Source organism: Nomascus leucogenys, chromosome 14, assembly GCF_006542625.1.
Source record: "Nomascus leucogenys isolate Asia chromosome 14, Asia_NLE_v1, whole genome shotgun sequence".
In the NCBI taxonomy this organism is placed as follows: Eukaryota; Metazoa; Chordata; class Mammalia; order Primates; family Hylobatidae; genus Nomascus; species Nomascus leucogenys.
The window spans coordinates 70474916-70493014 of NC_044394.1; the positions used below are offsets into that span (position 1 = coordinate 70474916).

At 41.4% G+C, this 18099-nt stretch overlaps 1 protein-coding gene and 1 non-coding gene across 2 annotated transcripts in view; both read right to left on the bottom strand.

Moving 5' to 3' along the window:
- Positions 1–3349: 3349 nt before the first annotated feature.
- The window catches only part of LOC100586164 (charged multivesicular body protein 3), a 57924-nt gene continuing 43174 nt past the window's right edge, over positions 3350–18099 (bottom strand). The window contains exons 4-6 of the mRNA XM_003268778.3: positions 10230–10351; positions 7366–7480; positions 3350–5852 (exon numbers count right to left, since the gene is read on the bottom strand). Of these exons, the coding sequence (XP_003268826.1) occupies positions 5707–5852; positions 7366–7480; positions 10230–10351 (383 nt within the window). The 3' untranslated portion in view covers positions 3350–5706. The remainder of the gene's footprint in view (positions 5853–7365; positions 7481–10229; positions 10352–18099) is intronic.
- LOC115838424 lies at positions 14992–15096 on the bottom strand. The gene has a single exon (XR_004033453.1). It is a non-coding gene; the product is annotated as a U6 spliceosomal RNA (small nuclear RNA).

The following is an 18099-nucleotide window of genomic DNA, read 5'->3' on the forward strand; positions in this document are numbered from 1 at the left end:
CAAGATACAATGGAGATACAGGCATTGGGTAAATGCTCCCATTCCAAACAGGAGAAATCGGCCAAAACAAAGGGGCTATGGGCCCCATGCAAGTCCAAAATCCAGGAGGGCAGTCATTAAATCTCAAACCTCCAAAATGATCTTTGACTCCATGTCTCACATCCAGGCCACACTGACACAAGGGGTGGGCTCCCAAGGCCTTGGGCAGCTCTGCCTCTGTGGCTCTGCATATAGCCCCCACAGCTGCTTTCACAGGCTGGCATTAACTGCCTACAACTTTTACAGGTGCACAGTGCAAACTCTCAGTGGATCTACAATTCTGGGGTCTGGTGGATGGTGGCCCTCTTCTCATAGCTCCACTAGGCAGTGCCCCAGTGGGGATTCTGTGTGGGCTCCAACCCCACATTTCCCCTCCAGACTGCCCTTGCAGAGGTTATCCATGAGGGCTCTGCCTCTGCAGCAAACTTCTGCCTGGACATCCAGGTGTTTCCATACATCCTCTGAAATCTAGGTAGAGGTTCCTAAACCTCAACTCTCCTGCACACCTGTGTAACACCACATGGAAGCCACCAAGGCTTGGGGCTTGCACCCTCTGAAGCAGCACCCCAAGCTGTACCTTGGCCCCTTTTAGTCACAGCTGGAGCTGGAGTGGCTGGGATGCAGGGCACCATGTCCCAAGGCTGCACAGAACAGTGGGGTCCTGGGCCTGGCCCACAAAACCATTTCTCCCTCCTAGGCTTCCATGCCTGTGGTGGGAGGAGCTGCTGTGAAGGTCTCTGAAATGCTCTGGAGGCATTTTCCTCACTCTCTTGGCTATTAACATGAGGCTCTTCTTAGCAAATTTCTGCAGCCTTGAATTCCTCCCCAGAAAATGGATTTTTCTTTTTTACCACATGGTTAGGCTGCAAATTCTCCAAACTTTTATAAAAGCTCAGCTTCCGTTTTAAATATAAGTTCCACTTTCAGGTCATTTCTTTGTTCATGCAAATGAGCATAGGCTTTTAGAAGCAATCAGGCCACATCTTGAACACTTTGCTGCTTAGAAATTTTTTCTGCCAGATACCCTCTCGAGTTCAAAGTTCACAGATCTCCAGAGCAGGGGCACAATGCCACCACTCTCTTTGCTAAAGCACAGCCAAGAGTGACCTTCACTCCAGTTCCGAATAAATTCTCATCTGCCATCTGAGACCAACTCAGCCTGGACTTCACTGTCCATATCACTATCAGCACTTTGGTCACAACCATTCAACAAGTCTCTAGGAAGTTGCAAACTTTCCCTCATCTTCCTGTCTTCATCTGAGCCTTCCAAACTGTTCCAACCTCTGCCCATTACCCAGTTCCAAAGTCACTTCCACATTTTCAGGTATTTTATAGCAATACCCCACTTCTCTGGTACCAATTTTCTGTATTAGTCTGTTCTCACACTGCCATAAAAAACCACCTGAGACTGGGTAATTAACGAAGAAAAGAGGTTTAACTGACTCACAGTTCCGCAGGCTGTACAGGAGGCATGGTTGGGGAGGCCTCAGTAAACTTAGTCGTGGTGGAAGGGCAAAGGCACCTTCTTCACCTGGTGGAGCGGGAGAGAGTGAAGCAGGAAGTGCTATACACTTTTAAACAACCAGGTCTCATGAGAACTCACTATCATGAGAACAGCAAGGGGAAAATCCGCCCCCATGATCCAGTAACCTCCCACCAGGCCCTACCTCCAACACTCAGAATCACAATTCAACATGAGATTTGGGTGGGAACACACAGCCAAACCATATCGGTGCCCAACAAAGTGTATGAGGGAAAAAGGAATGCATGAACCAACAGTGCTCTTTCCTTACCTGAGAGCAAGAATGGAAAAAACATGACCTCTCAACAATTAAAACAAACCAACCCTATGTTTACATCATTTTATTTGAGTGGCTGGAAGAGAGGTTATCACTATTCTGGCTATCCAACCATCCACCCAGAAAAAGTTTATCCACATAAAAAATACTCACGGATTATGAGCATCCCATATTTCCAACATCATCCTGTGAAGAAACTAGCTGGATTAAGGCTATCATAAAACAAACTGGCATTGCTGTATGTCAGTTTTTGCCAACTTGACCTGTGGATTCAATGCAATCCCAATCAAAACCCAGCAAGGTATTTTGTGGATCTTGGCAAACTGGTTCTAAAGTTTACATGGAGAGGCAAAAGACCCAGAATAGCTGGCACAATATTGAAAGAGAAAAAGGTCAGAAGACTGATACTACCCAACTTTAAGACTCACTATAAAGCTACAGTAATCAAGATAGGGTGGTAATAGTGAAAAAATAGACATAATCACTGGAAACAAATAGGGAGCCCAGAAATAGCCCCACACAAATATAGTCAGCTGATCTTTGACAAGGAAGCAAATGCAATACAATGGAGAAAAGACAGTCTTGGCTAGGGGCAGTGGCTCATGCCTGTAATCCTAGCACTTTGGGAGGCCAAAGAGGAAGGATCACTTAAGTCCAGGAGTTCGAGACCAGCCTGGGCAATATAGTGAAACCTCATCTCTACAAAAACACCTTTAAAAATTAGCTGAGCATGACAGCATGCACCAGGGGAAGGATCACTTGAGCCCAGGAAGCAGAGATTGCAGTGAGCCAAAATGGCATCACTCCACTCCAGCATGGGTTGACAGAGTGAGACCCTGTCTCAAAAGAAGTCTTTTCAACATCAACAAATGGTGAACAACTGGACACGCACATGCAAAAGAAAGAAAGAAAGAAAAATCAATCTAGACAGACTTCAACACCCTTCATAAAAATTAACTCAAAGTAGATCACAGACCTAAATGTAAAACACAAAATTCCTGGAAGATAACAGGAGAAAATCTAGATGGCTGTGGGTTTGGTGATGATTTTTTAAAATACAACACTGAAGGCACAATCCATGAAAAACCCAGATAAGCTGGATTTCAATAAAAAACCTCTGCATTGTGAAAGCCGCTGTCAAGATAATGAGAAGACAAACCACAGACTGGGATAAAATATTTGCAAAAGGCACATCTGATAAAGGACTGTTATCCAAAATAGACAACACTTAAAATTCAATAATCAGAAATACCCAATTAAACAACAGGCAAAATACCTGAAAAGACAACTTACAAAGAAGCAAGCATATGAAAAGATGTTCAACATATGTCATGAGGGGACTGCAAATGTCAATCAATCAGGTACCACCACACAACCATTAGAATAGCCAAAACCCAGAACACTTACACCACCAAATGCTGGTGAGGGTGTGGAGCAACAGGAACTCATTAATTGCTGGTGGGAATGCAAATAGTACACTTTGACAGTCAAATGAGACAAACCATATGATCCAGCACTGAAGCTCTTGGTATTTATTCAAATGAATTAAAAACATGCCCACAGAAAAACCTGCACAAAGATGTTTACAACAGCTTTATTCATAATTGCCAAAACTTGGAAACCACCAAGAAGTCTTTCCATTGGTGAATGGATAAACTGTTCATCTAGACAATGGAGTATTATTCAGTGCTAAAAATAAATGCACTATTAAGCCATGAAATAACATGGAGGAACCTTAATTGCATATTACTAAGTGAAAGAAGCCAGTCTGAAAAGGCTACATACTATATGATTCCAGTATGACATTCTAGAAAAGGAAAAACTACGGAGACAGTAAAAAGTGGTTGCCAAAGAATGAGATCATGTCCTTTGCAGGAACATGGATGGAGCTGGAGGCCATTATCCTTAACAAACTAACACAGGAACAGGAAACCAAATATTCCATGTTCTCACTTGTAAGTGGGAGCGAAATAACATGGACACAAAGGAATAACATACTGGGGCCTACCTGAGGGTAGAGGGTGAGAAAAGGGACAGGACCAGAAAAGTAACTATTGGGTACTAGGCTTAGTACCTGGGTCACTAAATAATCTGTATAACAAACCCCCTTGTCACGAATTTACCTGCACATGTACCCCCTGAACCTAATTTTTTTTTAAAGTGGTTGCCAGGGGATTAGGGAAGAAAGGGATGAACAGGTGAAGCACAGAGAAGTTTTAGGGCGGTGAAACTATTCTGTATGATTCTATAATTGTAGATATCATTATACGTTTGTCCAAGCCCATACAATGTACAACACCAAGAGTGAATCTTCATGTAAACTATGGACTTTGGGCGATAATGATGTGTCAATGGAGGTTTATTATTGATTGTAACAAATGTACCACTCTGGTGTGGGATATTGATAGTAGTGGGAGGCTATGGATGTGTGAGGGCAGGGGATATATGAGAAATTTCTTTTTGTTCACTTTTGCTGCGAACCTACAATCGATTTAAAAAAATACTTTATTAAAAAAATGTTTTTAATTACACTCTGAAGATGAAATCAAGAGTAATAGGAGGGTCCTCTGGACTCAAAAATGATTTTTTTTTTTTTTTGGAGAGACAGGATCTTGCTATGTTGCCCAGGCTGGTCTTGAACTCCTATTCTCAAGAGCCTCCTGCCTCAGCCTTGTAAAGTGCTGGGATTATAGGCATGAACCACTGCACCCAGCCAAGATTGCCATTTTGTATGGTGAGACTGGAAGGACCCCATTGTTTCAGGATTTTGCTACAATATACAAAAAACAATCCGTGAGACAGTGGCTGGGCTTTTTTCCTGCCTGATTAGTTCAGTGCACATACAACTTGGACCAGAGGATCTGGGTTTGAATCCCAGCTCTGATAATTCCCAAACTGAGCTGTTTTCCTTATTTGTAAAGACTAAATGAGATCACATATGTCAAAGAGCTCTGTAAACTCTCAACACAAAGTGCTACTGCTGAAATGATTTATAAATGTATCTTAAGAATATCCCAGATGAGTGAATGTTGGTTATGATGCATGACCACACCTTAGTGTGCTCCTGGTCAGCTCCTGATTTTGAGAAAACACAGATAGGAAGGCCCATGTCCCATGCACAAGACAACCAGCTTGAAGCAGGGACAGGCAATGAGAGGTGAAAGAGACCTAGTCCTACAGCTGTCTCATCTGGGTGCAACTTGCAATGGGAAGGAAGGGACAGAAGCTCTAAATAGACCCACATACACACCCCAGGACATAATACAGCCACCAGCCAACAGGACAAGCAGCACGATTCCCAAGCATCCTCTTGGTTAAATAGATAAAAGAATGGCTGCCATACCATGTCTGTGAAAGCTGGGGAGCAGCAACCACAGAGCAGAAGTCACTTCTGCTGAGCTTCCAAATCCCATATGCCTGGCCATAGCAACTGTTTCCACACCCAGCAAATGAAGCAATCTGGGGCAGCCAACACCTTGAAAGTTTACTGCACAGGGCAATCTACAATGGGGCCAAGTGCTAAAGCAAAAATTTATTAAAATTCATTTATATAGTGTTTTATAGACAAAAGTAAGAGTCTTCGACATTCAGGCAATCACCTGTATTTTCAGAAGTGCTTCATGAGCAGATGGATTTCTTTCCCCTCCCCACAATAAGATAGATCTGTCTATACTCCTAAAAATGATGCATTTATTTATGCCACTTTTTTAAGAACAATCCCTTTGTGATCCCAAAACCTGGGCAGAGAGTGAAAAGAGACAAACAGAACCTTCTCCAAAATGGTAGTCCTCACAACAGAGGTGTAGTGCAAGAGATACATAAAATGGCAGCTCTTGAGTGTGTGCACACCCAGCGGGGTAGGCAGCCCCTAGCTGCGGAGTGTGGCCAGCCGGGACTGCATGGCCTCCAGAGCCTCTTCCTCCTCCTCCTCATCCTCTGAGGCAGCCATTGCTCCTGAAGGTTCTGGCTCTGGAAGGGCATCGGTCACTTTACTGGGTGCTTTGCCCAAGGCCCCTGAAAAGAAAGAGCAAAGATGAACACCACATTGGCTTAAGGAAGCAGCCCCTCAATCTTCCCTGCCTTTCGTTCCTGGACCAATCTGACCAGATACAAAAATGGGACAGTAAAGCAAGCTGGTTTTGGGGGGTTTTACTCACTCTGGGAAATGTGCAAATAGCTACCTGTAATGATACCAAAGTCGTCATAATGGTAAGGATTTTAAGAATCTTGGTTCTGAAGCTCCTAATCTAAATTCCTAAATGCTACTGAAAATTTTAAATCATCTTTCTGAATAAAACTAAATTGTTTCTAAATCTTCACAAAATATTTTCTTGGAGTAACTGTCTTCCTTTCCCCAACAACTTAAAACCAACAAATGAACAAATAAAAATTAAACCCCACCATTTTTTTAATTAAACATAAAACTCAGAAAATCTAGAAGTAAAAATAAAGTTTAAAAACTCATTAACCATCACTTGGAGATTACTATTTTTATCATCTCCCTTCCAGGCTTCTATAGACATCTTTTTACACAAAAGTATGTATTTCAGTAAAAAGGCTTTATTCACATATTGTAAACATCATTCCATGTTAATGAGTATATTTCTATACCATCTCACAATATATAGTATTCCATTAAAATAAATATAACACAAATGATTTTATTAGGCATTTAGTTTGTTTCGAACTTTTTTTTTTTGATACAGGCTGGACTGCAGTAGCACGATCATGGCCAACTGCAGCCTGGACCTCCTAGGCTCAGGCAATCCTCCCACCTCAGTCTCCCGAGCAGCTGGGACTAAGGTGTGTGCCACCACACCCACCTAATTTTTATATTTTTTTGTAGAGACAGGTTTTCACCATGTTGCCCAGGCTGGGCTCCTGAGTTCAGCCAATCCACTTACCTCAGCCTCCCTCACAAAGTGTTGGGATTACAGGCATAAGCCACTGCACCTGGCCTTCAAACGTTTCATTTTTATAAATAATGCTACTACAGACATCCTTGAATTAAATATTTCAGCACATTCTTAATTATTTCATTAAACTCCCAGAAGTCAATCTGTTAGGTCAAATTTTTTTTTTAATATATATTTTTTTGAGATGGGGTCTTGCTATGGTTGCCCAGGCTGGTCTCAAACTCCTGGGCTGAAGTGATCCCCCACCTGAGCCTCCCAAAGTGCTGGGATAACAGGCGTGAGCCATCGCACTTGGCGAAGGCAAGGGCTTTTGAATGGCTACGGCCAAATTGCTTTCAAGAAAGTCTACACCAGTTTAAAATCCCAACAGCAGTATATGAGAGCAGTATCTTCCTTTAAAATCATGAAAACTCTAAAAATTTTAAGAATTATTTGTGTTTTTTAAAAGATGGTTACAGATATTGTGCTTACTTTTCAAGAAATAAGCTGCACAATGTAAAACGTTAAAAATGTAGAAGGGAGTTAATGTCTAAAGAAAAAGCTACTAGCTAATTTAGTGAATGAAGGAAGAATGGCCATAATAAGAGAAAGGATAGATCTCACGGTCATACCTGCTGTAATTTCAAACAGAATTCTGTCAATTTCCATTTCTGCTTCTTCCTCCATTTCTTCCTGATCGTCCATGCTTTCAAAAGTGTCCTCTAACATCTCCTCTATGATCCCAGCCTAAGCACAGAATAAATATGTCACTTCGGTCAACTGTTAAATCTGTTCCCATCAGACACCCTACACATCACCTAGACCGAGCTCTAGCCCAAGTCCAGTCCATCCTTTCAAGAGCTGACACACAAGACAGCTGGCCAAAGGAAATACTGGATGTTGTCCTCTCTGCAGAAATGCAAAAGCCCTAAAGGGAAATGGCTCTCTAAATTTAACACCCTAGGGGTGGGGAGTGCTACTACTGGCTGTCAGCAGAGTCCTAAAGTAACCCAGACTTAATATAATGGCAGCACCTGAGAAACAGCTCACTGACAGATGAGTGTATTTCCAGCGCTGTTTTGGGAAGCATCTGCCCTAACACTGCAAATATAATCCGTGAACGCAGGGGTTGGAATGTGGTATGAAAAGTGGTTGGAGCTGTAGTAGACGCTGTGATAAAAAAAATGCCAACAGCAGGGCAAAAGCCAAAAAAGGCCTGAAGAGGACTCCAGCTTGTCCAGGTTACATCTGCCAGAATGGGGTAATCTGGTAGGTCTGCAAGGATCAATTAACCAAAATCTGATCACCCACTCCTGGGAGAACTAAGACAATATTTCTGGACTCAACAAGGTAAAGGCCAGACACTTTTCTGGAAGTCCTGTGCCTGGCAGCCCGCAGGAGCCAGCCAGTCAGCCTTCTCTGTTCTCAAGGCAGCACGGCACCACTGCAGGACACAAGCAAATGGCTTTAACACTGGCCCAACCCAACCTAGCCCTGCAGTCTTTGTGCTCAGCAGTTCCTCAACTCCCAGATAGAGCTGTACTGAATGTTCTTTGTTACTGAAGCAAAGGGTCGGAACAGCAACCTCCAAAGTCAACAAGAGGGCTGCTGACATCCCTGGGCAGAACAGGTACTGGGGGGCTGAGTGGCTGTGGTGGAGGGCATGGGTTCAGGTTTCTGAGAAGCTGCTAGAAAAAGAAAATCCTGGTTGTCTTGGCACCTGAAAAAACTAAGTCCCTTGCTTTGTACCTTGACGTTTTGGTGATTCAAGGAGCAGAAGGTCACATGTAGCAGCTCCGGCCCTGGCTCCCTTGTACTCAGCCAGGGTAGAGTTCTCAGTGACTATGCTGAAGGGTTCAGATTTAAAGCAACCCTCTATCCTGCCTGCCTGAATCTAACTAGCACCCTATTCTGCCCATCCTCAGATCTGCTCTTCCCAACCAAAATGAACAAATAAATTCACATTCATTTTCACCCAGGTGGAACCCTAGGGCCTTCCTAAATGGGATCATCTTAGTACTGGGGGCTACCATAAAAGAAATGCAATAAATGCTTGCTAATTGGTTAAAAAGAGTCCACCAGAATCCTAATTGTAATAGCCCTTCACACTCTGGAGGTAGAAGTTGTCATTTATTTATTCATTCAATCAACAACGATTCATCAAAGTCCTGCTCTGTGCCACACAATAGGCCTGGGATAAACAGAATGACTAAGATGTGTTCCTGCCCTTGAGGAGCTGAGCCCCTACTGGGGCCTTCAGAATGTACTACACGCAAGCCTTCCTCCAAATCTGTATTACTCCCAGTATTCAGAAACCATTATGAAAAAGATCCCAGATTCTGAAAAGGGCTTCCCTCTCAGATCCTGGTGGCCCTGAGTTAAAATGAGCAAGCCTGAAGGCACTCCAAGAATGATCTTATCTGGTTCTAGATGAAGAGTGATCACCAACTTGGGGGCAAGACACCTACATGCTATTTGTAAAGGACATACCCTTCTGACCCAGTTCCTTCCTTACTGCTACTGCCCAAGAGTTCTCATTCAAACAACCTGGGCCCTGGGCTTTCTATGTTGTTTTTCTGCAATTTTCTTTTCCAGCCCCTCTCTCCCATGCCCTAAACCCTGTACATAATTCAAGTTCATAAATGAAATTCCCTGACAGGAAGGGAGGTGATTTCTATGCACAGCCTCTATACAAGAATTTGAGGTGTACACTCTTGGTTGTCAGCCACAGGTCTGAAGCATGAAACAGCATCTGTGTGAGGGACCTCCCATCCTCATTTCCTCTGTGACAACTCACGTGATAAGGTCAGACCAGTGCCCCAACTCCAGATCTTCACTTACAACCAAGGTGACCTTAGGGAAACTACCTGATGACCCAAAGGCTCAGTTTCTATGTAAAACGAGGACAAAAATCCCTACCTCTCAAGATGGCTAGAAGAACAGACTAGGAGATAGGACAGTATGTGGCTGCCGGGGCTCGGCAGCAATGTCTTCTTTATCCCTGTCTTTGTCTGAAGGCCACGAGTACAGGTCCTTGCCAGACCCTGATCCTGGGGGTGGCAGGTATTTACGCACCTTCTATTTGATTCTCAGTCTCTCCTTTTTTAGTTTAAAACAGGGATCAGCAAACTACAGCTGTTGCAGGCCAAATACGGTCTCTGCCTGTTTTTGTAAATCAAGTTTCTTTCCATCTCCTTGCCTATGTTGGACCCTGCAAACTTTATTTCCTTGATCCCTAAATGGTTGCTCCTTGGATCCCCCACCTCCTCTAGAGCTCTGGGTAGACTTTTGCTTCTTCTACAGAACACTCTGGCAATCTGACCTAGCCTCTGCTGTGCTGAGCTCAAATGGTTTCAATCAATGTTAACAGCTACTCCTTAAAATTATCTAGCAGGTGTAGTCTGTTCCTCCCACCCACCCTCATCTCTAGCCCCCTGCTACTTGTTTAGAATGACTCGGGGGTTTGGAAAAGAAAGCAGGGCTAGCCCCAAGTCACCTTCATCATTTCTTTGGACAACTCCCTCATGGTGGCCTGAATCTCTGGAATCTTCACAAGACTTTGCATGGCCTTCATCACTTCTGTGCTCTTCTGCAGGGAACCAGCCACTCGCAAGACCGCTGAAAGAGAATGTGTACAGTCAGGAGTGTTCAACAGGATGGAATAAAGAGAGACAGCCAAATTATGAGCCATTCCAATAAATGACAGCAGTAGCAGATGGACTCCCAAAGTTATCTGTGTGCCTTTAAATTAATTACTGTGCTAGTTGACCAAGAGACTTTCCTAAATTGTATGCTATCTGGGTTACTACTGATGTGAATTCAGTGAGCATGCACACCACATGACCAATCTGGAGAGTGGCCTGAAGCCACTCTTGACTTTTAGGAAAGGAAGCCAGCTTGGAGTAACTGTGACACCCAGGAAAATCACAAATGGGAGAAAGAGCTGCAGACCTTGTAAAGGCCACACTAGGAAAGAGAAGGCTTCAGGACCCAAGCAGAGCTCCCCACACACCAGCCTATGAACAGTGTCTGTTCAGTACGGAGCCAGCTTATCACTGGTCCTCAGAAAAATGAGGGAAACTAGGACAGATACAGTGAATATGTGTATGTGTGTCACTGTGAGGTGGTTCCTTACTAGAGAAAAACCTTCTGTAGTCTGAGATTGTATGCCTACTGCAATCTTCTTTATAAGAAATCATGGTAGTATCAAAAGATCATTGCCCCACCCTCGATGTCTTTAACATGTCAAAGAGTTGGCAACCATCTAAACCTGTTTTGGAATTTCATGAGACTTGAAGTTCTGAGAGCTGTCATATACAAGCTGTTCCCTAAAACTGGCACACAGACTTCCTTCCTCCTGGCTAAACCAGGAGTCACTACAGGTTTACCTCTGGTGGAATCCAGACCCTAGGAAGCTTTCACATCTAAGGGAAAACAAGAGTGACCAGAGAAATGCCTGTCTGACATTTATAGCACTGTGATTTTTCTAAAGGAGTAAGGGAGTTTGCTAGTTGCAGAGAACACTTCATTTCTCTTAACACTGAAATGGGAAAATAAAATATTTATTAATATTAGTAGAATGACAGAGGAAGTGCCAAGAATCTGTGAGGCTGAAATAAGCAATAAATTACATATGCCATTAAAATGATATAAAAAGTTATAGAATGTTAAAAATTACTATTGATTATATAAAGATGGGAAGAAAAGGGTAAAAAAGCAAATTCCATCCAGTTTTGTTTATAAAGCCTGATGTCTACATGAGCCTGTAGTTGTATTATTATAATTTGCATCCTGATACATCCTTATACATATTATAAGTTGTATTATTATTTGCATCCTGAGTCTGTAACCCAGAGAGAGTACCTGAACATGGTATGTGTTCAATAAACATTTTTGGGCTGAATTAGTGAAAATAAATAAACAGATGGGAAACATGGAAAAAACTGTGACTAGAGAAGTATTTAAACACTGAATCATATGTATTTTGAAAAAGGTATAAATTTCTGATTATTAGAAGGTACAAGAAAGAGTCAATGTTGTAGGAAAAAGGGGACACAAAAATAAACTTAGAAATAAAACTTATTACAAAAACACTCAAGTTGATAATCAAAATGGATTAGGTAAGTGGATTTTTAAAAGGCCAGACTAATTGTATGTTGTACACTTGAAACTCAAGACAAAGGTGGTTGCTATGGTTTGAATATGTCCCCTCCAAAATTCAGGTGTTGCCACTGTGATAGTATTAAGAGGTGGGGTTTTTAAGAGGTGATTAGGCCATGAGGTTCCACCCTCCTGAATGGATTAGATGCCCTTAGAAAAGGGCCTGCAGGAGGCAGTTCGTTCTCCCTTGCCCTTCCTCCTGCCATATGAGAACACAGATGCCTACCCTCCAGCAAATGCAGCCCTCACCAGACAACCAACCCTGCCAGCACCTTGATCTTGAACTTCCCAGACTCCAGAACTGCATAAAATAAAATTCTACTTTGAATAAATTACTCAGTCTCAGGTATTCTGCTATAGCAGCACAAAAGAAACTAAGACAGGTATTAAAAAAATGTATTTCCTATGTTCCAAAAGGAAAGACGAAAAAAGAAGGTGTGGCAGGTAAAAATTATTTCATAATAAAAATAGCCACACCTTCAAAAGAATAAGAAGGCAAGCCCCAAGCTGCAGGAAAATATTTGCAAAAGACATATCTGATAAAGGACTGCTATCCACAACATACAAAGAACTCTTAAAACTCAATAATGAGAAAATAACTGAACTTAAAAATGGGCAAAAGACCTGAACAGCTAACTCACCAACATGATATATTAATATAAATGGCAAGTAAGCATATGAAAAGACATTCAACATCTTATGTCATTTGGGGACTGTAAATTAAAACAATGAGATACCACTAAAAACCCCTTAGAATGGCCCAATCCAGACCACTGACAATGCCAAATGCTGGCGAGAATGTGCAGCAACAGGAACTCTCATTCATTACTGATGGGAATGCAAAATGGTACAGCCACTTTGGAAGACAAAGCCAGACACACACCTACCATATGATCCAGCAAGTGTGCTCCTTGGTATTTATCATAATGAATTAAAAATATGTCCACAGAAAAACCTGCACACAGATGTCTTATAGCAGCTTTATTCATAACTGCCAAAACTTGTCAGAAACCAAGATGCCTTTCAGCAGGTGTATGGATAAACAAACTGGTACGTCCAGACAATGGAATATTATCCAGTACTAAAAATAAATGAGCTTTCAAGCCATGAAAAGACAAGGAAGAAACTTAAATGCATATTACTGAGTGAAAGAAGCCAGTCTGAAAAGGCTACATATTGTATGATTCCAACTATATGACATTCTAAGAAAGGCAAAACTATGGAAACAGTAATAAAATCAATGGTTGCCAAGAGTTTGTAGGGAAAAAAGATGAATAAACAGAGCACAGAGAATTTTAGGGCAGTGAAACTATTTTGTATGATACTATAATTGTGGATATCATTATACATGTGTCCAAACCCATCGAATGTACAACACCAAGAGTGAATCCTAATGTAAACTATGGACTTTGGGTGATAATGACATGTAAATAGAGGTTTACTGATTGTGACAAATGTACCACTCTCGTGTGGGATGTTGATAGTGATTGAGGCTATGCAAGTGAGGGAAGGGGTACATGGATCTTCTGTACTTTCTATTCAATTTTGCTGTGAACCTAAAACTGCTCAAAAAATAAGTTTACTAAAAAATAAAAACAACTATACCCTGAAGGTAAAATCAAGAGTAACAGAAGGGCCGTCTGTATTCAAGATTGCCATTTGTATGATGAGACTGGAAGGACTCCATTGCAGCAACACCTGGCATCAGGCATTCCCTCCAGAATCTACAAAACTAACCTGCCAGAGAGCCGTTGGGCGTTTTTCCTGCCTGATTGTTTTAGTGTACATATGAATTAGACTAGAGATAACTGGGTTTGAACCCCAGCTCCGCCATTTCCTCACTGTCATCTTCAGCAAGCTGAATTGTTTTCCTTATTTGTGAAGATTGAATGAGATCACATATGTCAAAGAGCTTTGTAAACTCTCACACACATACAAATATAAAGTACTACTGCTGAAGCAGTTTATAAATACATCTTAAGAATGTCCCAGATGAGTGAGAGTTGGTTAGGATGCATGACCACACCTTGGTGTGCTGCTGGTCAGCTCCTGACTCTGAGAAAGCACTGATGGAAAGGCCCATGTCCCATGTACAAGATAACCAGCTCGAAGCGGGGACAGGCAATGAGAGGTAAAAGAGGCCTAGTTCCAACAACTCTGCTCTAATATAAGCCACGGTGGTCAAGTTTTCCGTTATTTGCTGCTGAACATATTCCTTAGTTAATACAACAAAAGAAAGCAAAAATATCCATTATATTTTATGAAGTGTATGTAACATTAATTCTAAAGTCTGAACAAAACTCTAATCATAGAGTCGCTAGATAGCATTCTAATGAACTCACGTGCTATTTAAAGTACTAAAACTATCCTCAAATAGATTGTACAAACCCATTAAGACCAAAGTGGATTCACATTCAATAGGCAAGGGTGGCTTAATCTTAAAATACCACATTCAAAAGCCAAGAACACACATTATATACTAAAATATAAATGGCATCAGGGTAGTGACTGTGTCCCACCGTGTTAACAATATGTTGAATGCACAGAATGCAATCAACAAATAGGTGCTGAATGAATAAATGAATCAATCTATAAACAAAGCATTATTTAATGGTAGAAAGTCCCAGAAAGCATGTGTTAGACTGAAACAGAAATTCCTATCTAAAATCTTCAAAAGACCAGAGCATTCAAAGTATCCTTATATATTTAATTAAAATGCCAAATTTCCTGCTTAAAAATGGTTAAAATGGCAAATTTTCTTACGCATATTTTACTATAAAACCTCCCCCACATCCCCCAGAAAAGGTTAAAATTCTACAGAAAACATTACTAAGTCAGTAATGTAAAAGCTAGTTGACCACATTTAAAACAAAGATCAAAGTTACACAGAGAGGAATATGAAATAAACTGGGCAGCATTTCATTGGTCACAGCTCTTTTAGTTGAAATGCCTTCCCCACCCCAGGCCTGTCTGCAGATCTCTCTGGGTTCAGGCTCTCTCCAATTTCAGGGTCTCTCCACATGGTCCTCCCTCAGTGTGGAGTGCCAGTCCCACTGACAGCTCCATACTGTAGAGGCTTGGTGGACAAAGTTAAAAAAAAAAAAATGGAATGCTTCAGAAGTTTGTATTTATCCTTGTGCAGGGCCACATTAATCTTCTCAGTATTGTTCCAATTTTAGTATATGTGCTGCCCAAGAGAACACTAGATTTCTTTTTTTTTGAGAAAGTCTTGCTCTGTTGCCCAGCTAGAGTGCAGTGGCGCGATCTCGGCCCGCTGCAAACTCTGCCTCCCGGGTTCTAAGCGATTCTCCTGCCTCAGCCTCCTAAGTAGCTGGGATTATAGGTGTGTGCCACCATGCCAGCTAATTTTGTATTTTTAGTAGAAGCAGGGTTTCACTATGTTGGCCAGGCTGGTCTCGAACTCCTGACCTCAGGTGATCCACCCGACTCAGCCTCCCAAAGTGCTAGGATTACAGGAGTAAGCCACTGCGCCCAGCCACTAGATTCCTTTTATTTGGAGGACAACTCACTATTTTATTCCCAGTGCCTAGCACTGTGCCTGACACAGCCAACAATCAAATATTTGTTGAAAAAAACAATAAATGAATTTAACACTGAGGTGGTTTTATAAAGACTCAAGTGCTCCTACGCAGAATGAAAGATTTAGTATTGGGTCAGAAGTATGTTTTCTCTTTTCTTTTTTGTATTGATCATTAAAATTCCAGAACATTTCTTTATTTAAAAAAAATTTTTGGCTGGGTGCGGTGGCTCACCCCTGTAATCCCAATACTTTGGGAGGGTGACATCGGTGGATCACAAGGTCAGGAGATCCAGGCCAACATGGTGAAACCCTGTCTCCACTAAAAAATACAAAATCAGCTGGGTGTGGTGGCACGCGCCTGTAATCCCAGCTACTCAGGAGGCTGAGGTAGGAAAATCACTTCAACCTGGGAGGCAGAGACTGCAGTGGGCCGAGATCGCACCACTGCACTCCAGCCTGGCGACAGAGCAAGACTCCGTCTCAAAAAAAAAAAAAAAAAAAAAAAAAAAAAAAAAGAGAAAAAGAAAAATTCATATGGCAAAAAGCGGGGAGAAGGAAATAGAAGTTCATTCTCCCAGTGTTTTAAATTATAGACAGAACATTCACATACTGGTGACAAAAAGCAACTGATGTAGGAAAAGAAATTAAAAACCAGAAATAAAAAAGGGTTCACTTTTAAACATTTCATCAAAGAGAATTTTGAAGACACAGAAAAGTGGAAAAGTATCATTTCACCAAAGAGGAGATATGGGTGGCAAATAAGCACATGAAAAAATTAGCCATTATGGAAATGCAAAGTAAAACCACAATCAGCACCATACACCTATCAGAATGCCTAAAATAAAAAATAGTGACAACAACAAATGTTGGAGAAGATGCAGAAAAACAGGATCACTCATACATTGGCTGGTGGGAATTTACACCTGTACACTTTTATAGCAGCTTTATTCATAATAGCCAACAACTGGAAGCAACTGAGAAGTCCTACAATGGGTGAATGGTTAAATAAACTGGTATAACCATATAATGGAATACCACTCAGCAATAAAAAGAAATGAACTATGGATACATGTAAACACTTGAGTTAATTTCCATAGAAGTATGCTGAGTGAAAAAAGCCAATCCCAAGAAGTTACATAACTACATAATTCCATTCATACAACATTCTTAAAATAACAAAATTAAAGAAATGGAGAATTAGTGGCTGCTAAGGAGAAGGTGGAGATGGGAGGAAAGTAGGTGTGGCTATACAAGGGCAACATGACGGATTCTTGTATTGATGGAAATGTTCTGTAGTTTGATTGCATCGATGCCAATATCCTGATTGTGAGATTGTACTCTGGTTTTGCAAGATGTTACCATCGGGGGAAACTAGGTGAAGGGTACACAGAATCTCTCTGTATTATTTCTTGCAAATACAGGTGTACTACATGTATGTGAGTCTACTATTTTCTAAAAACACAAACCTTAATTTAAAAAAACATTAAAGCATATAAAAATAAAGTAATATTACATTCCCACACCTGATACAAATGAAAAAAGGATATTATATGCATAAAACAATTTCTGCTATAAATATGATCACATTGTAATATCAACAACTAAAGCTGGAAGCAAAATAACTAAAAAATTAGTTTCATGGCTGGGAGCGGTGGCTCGAGCCTATAATCCCAGCACTTTGGGAGACTGAGGAGAGCAGATCATGAGGTCAGGAGATCGAGACCATCCTGGCTAACACAGTGAAACCCCTTCTCTACTAAAAATACAAAAAATTAGCTGGGTGTGGTGATGGGCACCTGTAGTCCCAGCTACTCGGGAGGCTGAGGCAGGAGAATGGCATGAACCCGGGAGGTGGAGCTTGCAGTGAGCCAAGATCATGCCTCTGCACTCCAGCCTGGGAGACAGAGTGAGACTCCGTCTCAAAAAAAAAAAAAAAAAAAAAAAATTAGTTTCATAATCAGTAGATGTGGAACCCAGTGAAAATATTCTGAAAAGAATCTGGACACCAATAATGAAAGCAACAAAAACAGAGAACTCTCTCTACCTATCACAGGCTCTAATGGGAATTACAGTTAAATTTTTAAAAAATTAGCAAATAAAAATAGGGCCAGGCATAGTGGCTCACACCTGTAATCCCAGCACTTTGAGAGGCCCAGGCAAGCGGATCACTTGAGCACAGGAGACCGAGACCAGCCTGGGCAACATGGTGAAACCCCATCTCTACAAAAAACTAGCTGGGTGAGGTGGCTTGTGCTTGTAGTCCCAGCTACCCAGGAGGCTGAGGTGGGAGGATCACCTAAGCCACAGAGGTTGAGGCTATGAGAGCCATGATCACACCACTGCACTCCTGACTGGGCAACAGACCCTATCTCAAAAATAAAATGAAGTAAAAATATTGACACACTAGACCAACAGTGTGGGTTTTAAAAGCCAACTTAAAACCGGCATTTACAAACACAATGAATCAGATTATAAGAAAATATGAAATCTTATGACATTTCACAATAATGACAAATGAAAGCTCAGAGAAGGGATATTAAAAACATTTGAGCCTCAAAAGTAAAAATCCCTTGAGAGTAAGACAACTTTTCTTTGTAACAAGGTTAAGAAAAAAAAAAAACAGTTAAAAGGTACATCATGATTTCCAAAGAAATCTCTAACACAT